At 47.8% G+C, this 16,373-nt stretch overlaps 6 protein-coding genes across 6 annotated transcripts; 4 read left to right on the forward strand and 2 right to left on the reverse strand.

Moving 5' to 3' along the window:
- Positions 1-1,471: 1,471 nt before the first annotated feature.
- Positions 1,472-2,299, forward strand: I203_106976 (uncharacterized protein; the record flags this gene model as incomplete). The annotated part of the gene is made up of 2 exons (XM_019151340.1): positions 1,472-2,079; positions 2,137-2,299. The coding sequence occupies 2 exons, from the start codon at positions 1,472-1,474 to the stop codon at positions 2,297-2,299; spliced, it is 771 nt and encodes a 256-aa protein (XP_018999332.1).
- Positions 2,300-2,684: 385 nt separating this feature from the next.
- I203_106977 (uncharacterized protein) lies at positions 2,685-4,628 on the reverse strand (the record flags this gene model as incomplete). The annotated part of the gene is made up of 7 exons (XM_019151339.1): positions 2,685-2,783; positions 2,851-2,984; positions 3,043-3,189; positions 3,240-3,804; positions 3,868-4,338; positions 4,428-4,471; positions 4,544-4,628. 7 exons carry the CDS (start codon positions 4,626-4,628, stop codon positions 2,685-2,687), a joined length of 1,545 nt encoding a protein of 514 aa, XP_018999331.1.
- Positions 4,629-5,052: 424 nt separating this feature from the next.
- On the forward strand, positions 5,053-6,138 carry I203_106978 (V-type ATPase, C subunit; the record flags this gene model as incomplete). The annotated part of the gene is made up of 9 exons (XM_019151338.1): positions 5,053-5,131; positions 5,191-5,302; positions 5,363-5,440; positions 5,498-5,529; positions 5,591-5,671; positions 5,730-5,869; positions 5,933-5,969; positions 6,039-6,052; positions 6,112-6,138. 9 exons carry the CDS (start codon positions 5,053-5,055, stop codon positions 6,136-6,138), a joined length of 600 nt encoding a protein of 199 aa, XP_018999330.1.
- A 118-nt stretch (positions 6,139-6,256) lies between these two features.
- I203_106979 (uncharacterized protein) lies at positions 6,257-6,975 on the reverse strand (the record flags this gene model as incomplete). Its single annotated transcript, XM_019151337.1, has 4 exons — positions 6,257-6,349; positions 6,419-6,501; positions 6,554-6,615; positions 6,665-6,975. 4 exons carry the CDS (start codon positions 6,973-6,975, stop codon positions 6,257-6,259), a joined length of 549 nt encoding a protein of 182 aa, XP_018999329.1.
- A 561-nt stretch (positions 6,976-7,536) lies between these two features.
- Positions 7,537-13,508, forward strand: I203_106980 (uncharacterized protein; the record flags this gene model as incomplete). Its single annotated transcript, XM_065518108.1, has 12 exons — positions 7,537-8,714; positions 8,771-8,918; positions 8,983-9,312; positions 9,365-10,504; positions 10,554-11,625; positions 11,689-11,748; positions 11,797-11,936; positions 11,990-12,157; positions 12,217-12,369; positions 12,422-12,548; positions 12,602-12,894; positions 12,951-13,508. 12 exons carry the CDS (start codon positions 7,537-7,539, stop codon positions 13,506-13,508), a joined length of 5,367 nt encoding a protein of 1,788 aa, XP_065372838.1.
- Positions 13,509-14,896: 1,388 nt separating this feature from the next.
- Positions 14,897-16,330, forward strand: I203_106981 (uncharacterized protein; the record flags this gene model as incomplete). Its single annotated transcript, XM_019151335.1, has 7 exons — positions 14,897-15,271; positions 15,343-15,455; positions 15,516-15,718; positions 15,778-15,907; positions 15,966-16,005; positions 16,057-16,101; positions 16,160-16,330. The coding sequence occupies 7 exons, from the start codon at positions 14,897-14,899 to the stop codon at positions 16,328-16,330; spliced, it is 1,077 nt and encodes a 358-aa protein (XP_018999327.1).
- Positions 16,331-16,373: the final 43 nt, after the last annotated feature.

Raw genomic sequence — 16,373 nt, forward strand, 5'->3', positions numbered from 1 at the left:
CATATGAGTTGGTCACAAAGGTTACACGGGCAGAGGTAGACTGTGTTGGTGACGTCCATACTCTTTCCCTCTGCCCGTCGTTTCTCTTTTATCTCTTCTGGTCTATCAATGTTTACTGCTGGTTTACACAAGAACCTGAATTGCCTTCCCCCGCCTTTAGTCTGTATCGTTTTCTCCTAACCATTTCACAGTGCTCTCATCGCTCGGGATTATCGCCATGTTTGTCGACCCCGAATCGCATGTTGTGCTGGTGTTACGAGTGACGAATCACGCAGCGAGGTTATTCAAGTGGCGTTGGGATTCAGTGTTCATTACAGTATAGCACGTTCGGTGTTTGGTTCGTCGGTATAGCTCTTTCGCTTTCGGTCATTGGTTGATTGGCATCATCTTAACGATCTCACTTGTATCTTAAGGGCAACAACATAATAGTCGAAGCGAAATGTCTGACAGGCGATAACTCACACCAAGTTCAAGTTCACGTCTACGGAAACGAATGATCTGACCCGGAACTATCGATGTTCCCTTGATCTCTCTCTCACCTTTCACCTCATTCATGCAATACCTCTACGTCCCCACGCAGGGATCGGGTTGATGGATCGAGCAAGAAGAACAGTCAATGGCTTCAAAGTTGGAAAAGAGATCACAAAGGTTCACGAAAAGGGTTCGTATTGACAACATCCATCCGCCTCGTCGAATTGCATATGAGACAGGCGTTGACAAACTTGCTTCTCCTTTTTCTCACTTTCTCCCTTCCTCTCATATCCTCTCATATCCGTTGATCTCTTATCACCAATTTTGTGGGAACTACAAATATTCTATACTTTTATATCACTTACAACAGTTCTTTGGCCTTGTCGAGGACAGCTAACTGTTGATCAGAATTGCCCACCTCTCTGCTTCTTCCCTTTATCGGGGAGTGGCGGAGGGGTGGGCTTTTTTGCGTTCGGAGCATGCAACTTTGGTCTGTTATAGTCATACACATCAATCATATGACCACGATGATCATGATGTCTCCGGTGGTCTCGATGCAATACAGGAATCAATTGAGGAAACGGACAAACACGGTGCGACCAGAATGATGGCGGGTGGCAAATTGGCTGATTGAAAACACAATCAAGTTTGTGATTATCGAGTTGATCGATAACAACGTCATTCAACACGTCAATGAATATTTCCCTTATCCTCAATTCTTGTTGTATGTAGGATGTTGAAAGTGACAAGAACGAGACGCAAGTCATGAACGTCATGTGATTCCAACAGGGCCTGTCGTTTGTTGACTGTCTATCTGTGCTCCCCTTCCTTGTCAAGGATCCTTTCAAGGTGATCAGTGCGTCGGATCATCATTCGACGGTAAACACAGACATAACCATCGACCTCAATGAGCTCATCATCATTATCATTCCTGCTTTGATCGTTGCTCATACATGCTCCACAGCACTCTGGTCTTGTCTTTTCAATCTAGATGGCCATCATGCCTGTTCCCACTCACCTCACACCTCTTCCTATCAGTCAGGATTCGAAGAACAATCAAACTCAACACCATCACAATCCACATCACCCTTTAGCTGATCCAGGCTCCAATCCTACTTCGGCGATGAACCCAACTCACCAAACTCAGCGTCATCCTCATTTCGAACAGCAAATGCACCAGCATCATCCTCATCAACGAGACTCTCACTCTCGTTCACCTAGTCATCACGAACACCCGAGCGAAACGGAACCGATGCTTTCGAGTACACACTCTGATCGAGGTCATGACAGACATCCTTCGCATTCAGCTCATCCAGCTCACCCAGCTCACCACAATCATTATAATCATCATGTCACCTCACCCCATCCCCTTGCTCATCACGACGCCACAACAGCACAGTCCCTTCCCATTCCACCTCCTAAATCACCCAAGTCGCCTAAATCACCCACTCCACTCTCCAAACGACTTCTGTACGCTCTGACCAATAAGCCCACGATAAGTAAGACATGGGAGAAAAGATCGTATGCCGATCAGCAGAGGAGTGAGCCTTTAGATGGCTCAACGAATCAAGGAAGAGCAGAGATGGGTATGGGTATGGATTTACAGGAGTGAGCATACAGTTCCTACAGCAATGATATTGGATTCATACTGAGCTACCTTTATAGATACTCTTCGCCTCGATCTCGGCCCATGTCATTTTACGCCTCACCAGCCGAGATAGCAGCTTTCAAACCCCTTCCCGTGGTAGATCATCATTATCCCAGTGGAGATACACACGCTCACGCCCATTCTGCACCTAACCTCCCAGTACCGCCGACTAGAGTCTGAAAAGGATGCGTTATAGAGTGGAACTGTAGAAGGAGAGAACAACGACATACACGGGTTTGAGAGGTGTTTAGTACAGATGAGCCTAATTTTCAGTTGAACGAGTTCTGTAAAATTAGACTCAGTGATTCCCTTAGCGTATACACGTATATAGACATGAAACGAATCAACATGTATCCCACTCCATGTCAAGTTGGTTTAATTTAGTAAGATAGGATACGGAAAAAGGAAATATAGGTACATCGCATACACATGAGACAGATCTACCACATATCGCTATTTGCCGGTCTGGCATCATCACAAACCTTGAACCTTATCTTGGAGTTCTTCGTCGTATGTATATAATCATATCATTATACATGTCTACGGGGTAGCGTATAACAGCATTTTAAGCGGAAGTTGTGTAGTTCGTATCAGGAACCCAACTTTCAGGTTGATGTTGTTCGACTGCTTCAATAAAATCTTCGACCTGCTTGGTATTTGACATCTGAACAGTCGTGTGGTGTGTCAGCTTCATCACGGTTCACGGTTAAATGGACGTCCGACAAACTCACCCTGAAACAAGCAATGACCATTCTGCCATCCTCAGGTAGAGTCATGTTAACCTTCTTGTCGCTAGGGTATGTGGTTATTCCCTTGTATATTCTTGAGTTTAGGATCAGTCGCAGAACACCATCCGCTCGCATGACTGTCATACGGAAGCAAGACGGTCAGCAGAGGCGCAATGTTCATAGAGGGTTACTTACCTAGTCTGGCCCCACTACCATCAGATCGATTAACATTCAGTCTCAATATACCAACACCCCTCTCCTTCCATCCCGTCTTTCTATCGTTTATGTAAAGTTTCGCACGTGTTTGGAAAACCGTCTCCTCCTCTTCCTCACCAGTGGAGACTGCGGATGAAATCAGCACCTGTCGTCTAAAATGTGAAGAGACAACTTACCATCCTGCTCTTGCATTTCCACTTTCTCCTCAGTCTCCTCATCTCCTCCAGTCTCCTTGAGGATATCAGCAAAGTTGGACGGACCAGCTTCGGATTTCTCTTCCCCTTCTACCGGAGTAGTCTTCTTAGTCGAGAAAGCAGACGAAGTTGACGAATAAGTCCCGAAAGCCGATCCCTTGATTGGGGCCGAACCAAATGCCGACGTCGATTTGGTCGATGCGAAAGGGGAAGCGGAAGATGAAAAAGCTCCAAAAGTAGCTTGGGGTTTCTTTGCGGGAGCTGTTGTTTCTGTTTCGGTAGTTTGCGAGGATAAGGGTGTGGAAGAAGTGGGTGCAGGACTGGCACCGGAAGCGAAGGGTGACGATGTACCGGAGAATGATCCGAATGTTGATTGAGGCTTTATCGCCGTCTCGGGCTTGGGAGCAGCCAAAGTGGATGTAGCATCATCCGCTGTGGGTGATGAGCTCTTGAGAGAGGCGAATGGCGAGGCAGATGATGCGAATGAGCTGAAAGTCTTTTGGGTCTTCTTGGGACTTGGAGCTTTGTTGGACTTGTCCGATGGCAGCTACAACATACTGTCAGCTTCAAAAGACCTGATGATAAGGGGAAAGGGACCTACTTCAGCTACATCCTTGGCACGTTTGGTACTGACATCCTCCGGTTCGTGAGCGTACGAGCTCTCGCTTCGATTCAGAGCTTTTCTCTTCAAGCTTTCACCATTCGAACCTTCCACTTCATCTTTCTCAATCTTCTCCCACGACTCGTCTCCATTGGGGCGTTCAGTCTCCTTTCCTTCGTCTTCAATTTCCACATCCTCATTAGACCTCGCGCTCTTCTCGGTTCGAGAAGGATCTGACGATTTTCCTTCCTCATACGACATCTTTTCCACTTTCTTTCTCACTTCACCGACCGGTTTCTCCTCTTTCCGAGAAGCACTAGTTCCAGCTTCCAAGTTTACATCTTGAGCTGGCGATGAGTGATCCTCCCCTTCAACCTCGGCGATGTCGTTAGGTCCAGCAGACTTGCTAGAGGAGGAGTGAATTCGGTTCTTCTTGGTAGCAACTGGGTCGGGAATGGAATTTCCAGCTTGTGATGGCTCCTACATGAAGAAAGAATCAACATGATGCTGATGGAGCTTGTGAGACGACGAGAGGAGCCTGTTGGTTGAATGATTGTTGGAAGACTTACCAAAGAGCCTTCTCTGACTCGCTTTTTTAGCGACGAGTTACCATCTACGAAAACAATCGGCGGCATTAGCTTTATCCTCATTCGAGCAGATCATCCCCGAGAGCTGAAATCCTTACCTTTGGTAGATTGACTGCTACCCTGTCTCTGCATATCTGCACCGTCTTTGACAGGAGAAGGGGAAGGGGATGATTTGGTTGACATGATTCTGGAGTGATCTTTCCGATATTGATGGAAGCAGAACAACCGAATGCCGACCGGAACTCAATCCGAGATGAGCTGTTCTTCTGAAAGTGTTGACAGTGCTGCTCTGCTCAACCGTGCTCTCTCAGAGCTGAGCTATGAATGTGTGCTATGAGAGAAAGAAAAGATGAGTATGTTGATTAGTGGATGAGTGGTTGAATGCGTGAGTATGGTGTATGGTGTATGGTGTACAGTAATCACGCGCCATGGTTCAACTAGTCATCCCCTCCACCATACATATATACACCCTGAATCATCATCCCACTCACTCATCTCACTCACCCTCCTTGATCTCCTTTCATACCCTCTCGCTATCGCTACCACACCAACCATCGCTTCTCCTCTCCTTGTGTAGCATCATCATCCCAGCAAGGATCCACTCAGAATGGGCTACTACGCTTCAGGCCTGCTCGTCTCTTCGACTTCCCTCGCTACCGTCATCGGACTCTATCTCCTCTTCACAGGTCAGTCTATTATCCCTATTCAGACTTCCATGCTATTTCGCTGATTATATAACCCACAGGTCAAGGAGAATCATTCAACGTTGGCAAATTCCTCGCAGAGTCTAGTCCATATGCGTGGGCTCTCACAGGTATCGGGCTCTGTATCGGTTTGAGTGTGACAGGCGCTGCGTGGTACGTGCACCGTCTCTTTCCCCCCATCATATGATCACGATCTGACGAGTTTCATCATAGGGGTATCTTTGTCACTGGTGCTTCGATCTTGGGTGGTGGTATAAGAGCACCCAGAATCAGTACCAAGAATCTTATCTCGTACGTTCATTGGACTGCGTATAATTGTACACCCTTGTACTGACGTTGTCTATTCAGTATCATCTTCTGTGAAGTCGTGGCCATCTACGGTATGTGCACCTGTTCAGTCTCGTCTTACCTCCTCGTTCACTGACATAACACTTCATTTAGGTGTCATTATTGCCATCATTTACTCCTCTCGAGTTAACGGAGATGTCGAGAACTTATACACTGCCAATAACTACTATACTGGTACGTGCAACCCGATCTTTGAAGTCAGTCTTTCAGCTGACATGTTGCTCATTAATAGGATTCGCCTTGTTCTGGGGTGGTCTTACCGTCGGTATCTGCAACTTGCTCTGCGGTATCTCAGTCGGTATCACCGGTTCTACCGCTGCCCTTGCCGATGCAGCAGATCCACAACTCTTCGTCAAAATCCTCATCGTAGAGGTGAGTAACACTAAAGTTGGTTGTCATCGCCGTATCAGCTCATGTCTTGGAAACTCATTATAGATCTTTGGATCCGTCCTTGGTCTTTTCGGTCTTATTGGTGAGTGGACAATCAATGCTAATATTAAATGGTGAAATATCGCTGACCCTGCCAATTGCCCAACTCCAGTCGGTCTGCTTGTAGTGAGTAAAGCTCAGCACACATGCTCGAGAGGATATCAACTGACCATCTCACATCTCAGTCCGGTAAAGCTGAAGACTTCGCATAAAATCAAAACAGGAGCAACTCTCCTTCCATAGCTCTAGACAACATCAATAGTAGTATGCATAAAATGCCCCTGAGGGTATGAATTACAAATCGACGGGGAATCTATCTTCTTCTTTTCTCTACAGATTCCTCTTAGCGCTTGCACGTATCTTTGATTCGAACACTGGATTTCGTATTGGGGTGTTGACGGTGTGGAAGGGGTTGAGCAGAATCTACGTTAATAGCCCTCGATGCTTTAGATAACGCATTTTTATGTATTCATTCTGAAGAGGAGGACCCACCTTGACATAAGATTCCCATACGTCCAAGAAGAACAACCGTATCCCATCGTCGTTCTTGATATCATGTAGGAGGATGAATTTGACTACAGGTCAAGGTCAGATAGGATTCAGGTTTGTATGATACCATGAACGTACCATTTGTCGCTATGAAAGCTGACACTATCCATTCGTTATGCCTATCTATGTTCTTCAGATATCTATAGAATCAGATAAGCTCAAGTGATCGACAATATAGATGTCACTCACAGACTACCAGTCCCATCCATCATCTCTTCCACGCTGTCCAGACTCTTGTGCGCTATCATCTGACACATTGCCCTATCCCTCTCCGGACCAGTCTTTGACTCCCCGCTTAATAGTCCCATGGATCCTCCTACTTTTGCACCTGGGTGGTCTGCACCTAGATCTGAGCCGTTGGCAGCTGTGAAAGTGGACCAGGAAGGGAAGGATGAGGTGGAGGAGGCCGAGGACGAACCTGGAGGTGGTTTGGCGGATGGGAACGATAGCTCGAACAACGGTGAGTCCAAGGGTGATACAATGGCCAGATAGAAGGACATTGTATGGGTGAGTGTGTATGTATGTATTGGTTATTGGATGATGGAAGTGGATAAGATGCATGTATGAGGAGTGACAGATGATCTCGTAAATGTCAAGAGAGATCTCAGAGTGATCGCGTTGAGTTCAGTCAGGGTTGTTGATTTACTATTGATGTTGCAGTCGGACACGCTCAGACCATTGCCTCCTCCTTTATATGTTATACACCTTGAGACTTACACCTTTTGGATCCATCAATCATTCACATCTACAACACCTTTGCACCCTACCCTTCACCTGCAACACTGCCGTACCATCCACTCACGACTGTCCAAGCATCGACTCTGGCAGCATCATCAACTTCCTACCCAGATCGACCACTGACGCGAGGCCGATGACTGAATTGGCATAACATAATATCCAGTCCACACGCAAACATCAAAACACCGGGCCAGACGAGCCTCCCTTCGCTTTGGTCTGGTGTTTATTCATCCACCTCTAGGTCATACCGAAGCGAGCAAAGTGGTGAGTTCAGTAACCACTGTTCAACGCAAGCTGACCTTCTCATGTTCGCAAGATCAATCATGACCTCTCTCTTCGGAAAGAAACACCGCTCGTCGGCCTCTGCGTCTTCCACTCATGGAGCAGCGTCACCCAACGGACTGGTCGCCTCAGTTCCATATAATCAGATCACTTCTTCGGGCCCACCTCCAGTCGCCGGGCCATCGACAAAAGGCAGCGGCGATGTCACGGGACGGATGATCAGTCCACCCAACACCAATCCCATGTTGACGGATCAAGGGACACCGATGAACGTTAGTAGACGAGGTGATGGTCTACCTCTGCCGTCGAACAGGAGAAGATCTAATAGAGACGAATCGGATAGTGATAGAAGGTCTAATATCACTGATCCCGGGGGAGGAAGGATGTCACCCGACTTGCCTGGTCAGTCGAAAAGGTCAACCGCAGATGCAGCTGGAGGAGTGAGGTATAATCAACCTGGTATAGTCCTTGACGCCTCCTCATCTACTGGTATTCGATATCAACCACCCACCGTTGTCTCTCAGAATACGGCACGATCCCCTACTCCCCAAGAACTCGGTGGCCCAGCTGCTAAACACCCTTATGCAATTGGTTATGGTTTCCAAGATCCGGAAACGGCTTCGATACGTACAGTCTCATCGATCAACTCCCAGCGTCCTAATCGAGATGGACGATATCCTACCTTTGATGGTCCTCCTCCTGCCAGATCAAGTGTTTCAAGCCGACATGCACACCCTTCATCGAATGGTCGTTCGACACCCACAGCATCCACCTCGACTACCTCACTCGTTCAACCCCACACGCCACGACAAGATGACTTTCATTTCCCTCGTCCCAATGATGCGAGAATAGAAGAACTGTTCCAGCAGTTACTGGAGAGTAGAGATCTGGATACCTCTCAACCGAAAGGTGTACCTTCTATATCATCCAGAAGCTCGATATCGTCCACCGTGTCGAATATCGCCAAAACCGCTTCCTCCATACCTATCGAATCCAAATGGCAGATGGTCGAGGCTGACGCTCGAAATCGACACGAGAATGCAAAGGTGGCTCGACGCAAGGAGGAAGAATTGAACAGGATGAGTATAGGAAAACGAGTGGATGCTAGAAGTTTGGATAGAACGACTGCAGAATGGTATCTGACCAAGGCTTTAGACGGGAAGTTGACGGTAGATCATCTCAAGGCTTTGGATATTAGCTTACGGACGGAGACCCTAGAGTAGGTCATCTTGTGTTTACGAGTGTGTTGATTGGACTGACTGTTTTGATTTTTAGCTGGATGAATAATTTCATGGCTCATCAAGGTCAAGTGGTGCTTGCGAATTATCTTAACGGTATCACGCATCGCACAGGGAAAGGTCCTGTAGATGCAAACTTGGAGTTGGAATTACTGAAATGTTTGAGAAGATCTCTAGGCAATAAAGTGAGTTCACACCCTTTGTTGCATAGCTGACCTTACGTAGGTCGGTGCCCAAGATGCCTTTCAGAAACCTCAAGTGATCAATGCAATCGTCTCCTCCCTCATCTCCCCTCACATCGTATGCCGCAAGATCGCAGGAGAGATCCTCGTTTTCTTCTGTCATTACAATGCCGATGCAAACCCTCGTCTCGGTCTACGTCTAGTCTTGTCAGGATTTACCGCGTTGGAACAGCAGATCAATGCCAGTGTAGCTGATCTCGCGTATAAAGTCGGTCGGTTCGACGCTTGGCTGAGGCAGTTTGAAGCTACAATCGATGGAAGAGGAAGAATGGGCAGTATGGTTGGGTTGAGTAAAGATTTGAGAGGAATGGACGATGGCTTCCTAATGGATTATTGTGTAAGTAGAAAGCGATCGTTACCTTCACTGTTCATGCTGACATTCCATATAGGTCACTATGCTCTGCCTGGTTCAAGGTGTAATGTCCGGGAAGGATATCAAGTCAAGGTGTTCGGTACGAGCTCAGCTGGAAACCGCAGGCATCCTCAACATTTTCCACAAGATCAAACAGTGGAATGATCCGGACATCATGAAGTTGATCATAGAATATGAAACTGAAGCCGAGAATGACCGTCGTGACTTGATTGATGAAGAGGATCGAGAAATGCTTAAATCGATGAGAAGTCCTGAAGACGTCTTTCGTGCTCTATTGCAAACCACCAAAGGATCAAAAGCCAGTGCATACCTTCTCAACGCACTTCGCCATCTTCTACTTATTAAGGGAGAGAAAGAGGAGAAAGTCCGATATTTCCAGCTTCTCGACAAGCTGATCACCAGTATTGTCATGAGTGATACGCCGGATCTCAGTCAAGATTTCTCTCGTGCTTTTGGAATTTCAGTATCTCATCTTGTCGGCAGGTTTGTGGAACAGGATCGGCTGGATGAAGCCATGGTAGAACTCAAAAGCACAAAAGTAGCTCTCGCCAGACTCCAAGAGGAAAAGCGAAGCTTGCAAGAGGAAATATCTGCCGGTGATGAAGGGTTAGTAGGCAAATTGAAAGCCCAGGTCATCGATCTGGAAGAAAAGTTGAGAAGATCCAGAGCCGCTACGGAAACGGTCACTGATCAAATGGAAGGGATGAAGCGGGATTACGAGCAACGGATAGCCGATTTAGAATTATATATCCAAGAACTATTCAACATGCTTCGTGAAACCAATCATCTCGAGCAAGTGCAGGAGATGACCCATGGTCCCATTGACAGGAGGAAATTGATTCACGATCTCCGCGAACAGTGGGAAAGGAAGAAGACTATCCGTAAATTGGAAGGAAAGAATCGACGGAAAACGGTGAGACCAGGGTCCACCATATTGGAGGATGATTCAGAAGAAGATGTTGAAGATGAAGATGGTGAAGTGATGGAAGCGGAAAAGGTTGCTTTAGGAGGTCAGGCCAAGGGAGAAGTGAAAAACGCACATAGAGAGTCTCATCGAGACAGGAAGGCCATGTCCGGTTCGCAATTTATGGATGCCGAGGAGGAAAGGGTCAGAGCCCATATCGAGAACACATTAGCCAAAGGAGCGGACTCAGTGGTAAGCACTCTTCTAAATAGCTATTGGATTACGCTGACCTACCGCGTAGTCGCCCATACGTCCCCAAGGTGCATCATCATCTCGTACCGGACGAACGCGCGACGATCTCACCCCTACTCGAAGAGCGTTCGACATCAATGCTCCTCCTGTTGGAGAGAAATCGATCTATCGTCAATCAAAGAAGCCAGGTCTTCCCCCTCGGTTCTTGGAGGAGATACGATTCAAGGCTCTTTCTCGAAGTTCCTCTGCTCCTGCTGGCCTAATCAGCGATGACGATGTTGAGGGTGAAGATTGCAGAGATAGTCAATTCACACAACGTACTGATGGTACCGGCTATACATCTGGCATGTCATATGAGATACGTACACCTAGCAGTCGGGACAACTTTAGGGTGCAGGTCCTCAGTCGAGCCAAATCGATCCGTCATGGTTTGGACTCGGACGATATCTTGCCGGACGATGCTGGGAATTTATCCACCGTGCAAGAAGGCGAAGAGAGTAGAGGTAGCTTGGGTCACGATGCTGAAGATGGCGCAGGTGAAATGGAGAAATCATCTTCAGCTGTAACCTATCCTCCCCCTCCTCCCCCACCGCCACCTCCTCCTCCTCCACCGCCGCCTCCCCCACCGATGTTCGGCACTCCAGCAAGCACTTCGACCAGTTCCTTCTCTTCACCACCACCGCCACCTCCTCCGCCCCCGCCGCCTCCTGGTGCATTCGCCGGACCTGGTGCACAACTACCTGGAATGTCTGGCGTTCTGGCAGGTATCAAGGACGGGGTATCACTCAAGAAGACAGCTAGTTCTCCCACTCCTCCTCCACCACCACCGCCCCCTATCTCACCTCAGAACTCCTTGCCCACCGTCGCTCGGGCACCTCTCGGATCGATCAGCTCACTCCTTCACGGTTCAAATGACTCTCGTAAAGACATTGGTTTGATTGCTAGTAAGAAGATGAAGCAACTCCAATGGGAGAAGGTCTCCAAGAATCAATTGTCGAAGACCGTATGGGGCCAAGCCGACGAGGTGGAAAGTGAGTTGGTGGATAAGATGCAGGCTGTGAATCTGTGGGATGAGATGGAAGACGAGTTCAAAGCAAAGGAAATCATCTATGATGCCGTCAGTGAGTGCACAGAGTTTCTCGCTATGCATCCAGACCGAAACTCTAGCTAATAGTACTTGACAGAGAAACGCAAAGAAACGGAGTTGCAGAGTGTTCTCGCGCCCGATCATCGTAAAAGAATTGGTAAGTGTTTTTGAGCGATTCAAGACCTGTTGCTGACAATCCTCGCAGAAATTCTCATGGCTGGTTCGACTGCGAAAAGCTTCAAAGACCCCGAGAGACTTTCGGAAGCTATCGCCAATTTCAGCAGCGAGCTTTGTACGGAAACATTCTTACACGAGCTTCAAGGTGTTTTACCGAATGACGATGACGTGAGTGATCTGGCAGGTGTAAAAGGAGTTTTGCTCACTTCATACTTTTGCAGCGAGGGAAACTTCTCACTCATTCCGCTGATACCGAATCGGAATTGGAGCTGCTCCATCCTGCTGACCGATTGATGGTCCGCCTGATTCAACTTCCTCACCTGAACGACAGAGTCAAAGGAATGTTATTCGAAGTGCGCTTCGCCCAGAACATGGATCTACTTGAGCAGGTGTGTTACAATACCGCTCTTATGGTGCCCAATATCCCACTCGCTGACACACAATCCAGAGTCTCTCCATCCTCAAAAGCGCTTGTCATGATCTCCGTCATGCCGAACGATTCCAGAAATTGCTCAACGTCATTCTCACGATGGGAAATTACCTCAATGGTACCAACTTTGCCGGTGGGGCTTTCGGATTCAAGATTGCTAGTATCAACAGAGTAAGTCATCTGTGGAAGAGCAAGAATGATCAAGCTCACGGCCATGCTATAGCTTGTCGATACCAAATCCAGCGGTGGTGGGAACTTGCTGCATTTCCTTGAGAAAACGGTCTCTCAACATTTCCCTCATCTCGATGGGTTCCTGGACGAATTGACAAAGCCAGCTGAAGCGTCTCGAGGTGAGTAAGCCATGGACATGTCAGTATCAGATTACTGACACCTCGTCTGCCAGTCAATTATGCCGATATGCAAGCCACGTCGAAACACATGCTCGACGAGATCCGAAAGATCCGAGACTCTCTACGAAACAACTTCGAAGAAGGCGTGGATGGGTATACCAAGAAGATGTTCCGTTTCTCTGCTGTTGCTGAAGAACGACTACAAGATCTTAGAGATGGTATAATCGGAGCTGATAAGGAGTTGCGAGAGGTCGAGACTTATTATGGTGAAGGCGAAGAGATGGGTAGACCCCTACAGAGTCAAGATTTCTTTGGAATATTCAGAACGTTCACATCATCTTATAGAGTGAGTATGAGGATTGTCCAAGCGAATACCCTTCGGTGCTGATGCCTTCCCCACAGTTCTGTCGATCTCAAAACCGAGCTAGAGCCGAAGAAGCCGCTGCTCGAGAACGTCGGGCTGCTGCGAAAGCTGCTCTGACCCCTCAGACTACCGGCATGTCTACTGCTTCGCGAGACCTCATCGACGGTACTATGCAACGTCTCAAGGTTGAAGGTACCCCTCGGGTCAAGCGTGAACGACGTGCTCATCTACCTCCGCCAAGTCCTCTACCTCAAACTACCGATTTCTCCGATTTCATGATTCCGCTGTCAGCCGGTGATACCGAAACTCTCGATTTTGGTTCTCTAGCCCAACGGATGATGTTGGATGAGAATTTCTTCCCCGGATTGTCTTCAGGAGGAGGGTTCGGGGAACCAATCGATCTTGGCCTTCTCAGTCCACAACCAACCGGAGGAGAACCGCTTTCACCTGAATCACCCAGCCCGAATCCGCTTACGATCGCTGAACAGGAGGGAAAAGCACTCTTGCCTTCGCCAAGCGAAATGGGACGTCACAGTCCGACACCACTATCAAAAGTCTCAGAGCAAGAAGAAGACGAGGGACAATTTGAAGATTGATATGATTATGCAAAGAGCTTTGAGGGGAGTCATGGAGGACATTCTTTGTATGTTTATATTTGTGCAGCAACTAATTAGGTTGAATTTTGTAAGACCATTCATTCATTGCTGGATGAAGTTCTTGTAATTGTAGTAGACACGATAGATGACACCTGAGGGTGACTATGTGCATCTATGTCACAGAGTAATGATATTCCTGCATGAGCATACAAATGAAGCGATTGGAAGCGATATGCAAGCTAATCGAAACGGTGCTCAAGATCACATGGACAACAGCATGTGATTACGGCAATGCGATGCTACTCGTATGCCATGGCTTGTGAAATCAAGATGGGAAAGATGTAAAATCACACGCGACTGCTCTTGTGCATGAGTTGCTAGGTGTGGGAGGTGTGGGTCAGGGTAATGGGCGTTGTGATTGTTTACTCCTGTTGTTATTTTACCCTTTCGTTTCACCTGTCCGAGGACATGACATGACAACAGAGTGCACTAAACACCTCTGTGCCGAATAGACCAGGGCAGCAGGAAACAGTGACATGCTTTGACCTTTTTGCTATGCGGCTGTACTGTATGTAACTTATACGTTTATGGGATAATCGAGGGCTTGGCGCTTAGACTGGTTCGGTCTGACATGAAATATCAACATGCCAAACAAACAACCAAGAATAGGACAGGATAGGAAAAGGATACGATGATGGATGCCGTTCACCTTGGCCGCTTGGATCTCACACTCCCTTTCTCTCCCGCACTGACCTCCTTTCCTCTTATGTCCCACCTCCCCTCATGCTCACTCTTATCATCCTAGTATAACATACATGAATCTGTATTTGTTCGTACTATGAACCACTGACCAGCCTAGTCTCGCATCACTTGGCCGCCAACAGGAAGAGTAAACGAAATCGACATCCACAATACTTTGAAGAAAACAAAACGCAATAACGACCACACACTCCTTTGTCATTCTCCCTTTTCCCTTCTTTCCTTGCGCATTTACCTCTCAGCTGAAACGGACAACCAACAGCAAAACAACCAATAACGAACAACGGATTAACGAATTAAATAAAAGCCCCCCAAAGAACGAACAAAGCACAACCCAACACACAGCTCCAACCATTCTCCGCTTCTCTTAGTTCAGGTGAGCTCATGTCAATGCACACTCTCACCCTCACTCGCACTCTCCCTCATCCCCATCTCACACCCCTTCCTATAACATCATAACCTCATATTCACAACGTTGCTCCCTTTTACTAATCCAACCCATCACTCACCCATTCCTACAGCCAGGTTGTCATCAATCTCCAACTGTATTCACTCTTTAACCTTACCAAGATATATTGCACCTCACCCCATTGAAACTACGTCAATCCAACAACAACCCTCATTCAAAGATGTTACCATCAACCATCACCCTCGTTGCCTCTTTCCTTCCCCTCCTCGCTTTGACCTCTGCGTCCGCCCACTCACCCCATCCTCCTCACCTTCGACACCGTCGGATCAGCAATGTCGTTCAGAACATCCAACGAGGTGAGAACACTCCTAGAGCCATCCTCTCCCCCAAGGACAACGCCGGCCACGCTCAAGCGAAGAAGGCGATCAAGAAGACCGTCAAGAAACGAGGTGGTCAGCAATGTCGACCTCGTCAAGCTGCTACCACTTCCTTCTCTGCTGCTGCTTCCGTCGCAACCTCTTCCTCCGCTGTCTCTTCAGTCGCTTCCGCCACTGAGAGCAATGTGGATAACAACCAAGCTTGGAGTCAACCTCAAGTGAGTGTCCTCGTGCTGCGAAAATGATTCAGAAAATCAATTGACAAGGCAATCTATCTCCGTATTTATAGTCATCGGCCTGGTCAGAAGCTCCTGCCTCTACCTCTGCTTGGGCCCCTGCTTCTACTCCTGATTCCAACTCTGGCTCGGGTATCATAGGAAGTATCTTGAGCGTGGTGGATGGGTGCGTACTCTCGTTCCATTTGCTTGAACGAGTCGGTCTGAAGCTGACAATATCACTCAGCACTTGTGGTCCTTCAAACGCCGATTCCAGCTCTCCCAACGGTGCCGAGGGATGGCTCAACTGTGGTGTCGATGGTTCAGGTTGGACCCCTCCTATGGTCACTGCCGATCAGTTGATTGCTGCTGAGCTTTCCGCGGACGGAGTCTTTGCTCCTTGTGGACCTTACATCGACAAATTCAACCAATACGCCGCTCAATACGGAGGTGAGTATCTTGAGCCTCAAAAGTAGCCAGCAGCCACTGACACATGATCACCTCTTCAGTCAAAGGTATCATGCTCGCTTCATTCGCTATGCAAGAATCCACTTGCAACCCTTCTGCTACCGGCGGTAACGGAGAAGCCGGTTTGATGCAATTGGCTCAAGTCAACTGTGGTGGTGCTCCTGGTGGAAAGTGAGTGATACAGCTTAGATGTCGTGAGAGTTTATCACTGACAAGGTTTTTATCTCAGCTGTTACGACGTTGATTTCAACATCGGACGAGCTGCCGAGGTATGTAAGAATAGAGATCGATATGAGTTTGTACTGATCAACATTAAATAGCTCTTCTCTAACCTGATCCAAGCTCATGGAGGCAACGTGCTTACTGTGAGTGACTGATTCTTCCACCAGTCACATTTTGAACGGGCTGACCATCAATCAATAGGCTATCGGATCATACAACGGCTGGCAACCTGGTCTCACCATCGGCTCCGCTACCGCTGCTGCCGGTCAAGGTCGATGTGCAGCCCAAAACAACCTCGACTACATTCACCAATTCTGTAACGGTTGGATGCAAGGTAAAAGCGGCTACGACCTGGGTAGTTATTGTGAGTGATCCGTAATGATTGCCCATTGTTACGATCTCGACTGATATCTCG

The sequence above is a fragment of the Kwoniella mangroviensis genome, chromosome 2 (assembly GCF_000507465.2).
Source record: "Kwoniella mangroviensis CBS 8507 chromosome 2, whole genome shotgun sequence".
Taxonomy (NCBI): domain Eukaryota; kingdom Fungi; phylum Basidiomycota; class Tremellomycetes; order Tremellales; family Cryptococcaceae; genus Kwoniella; species Kwoniella mangrovensis.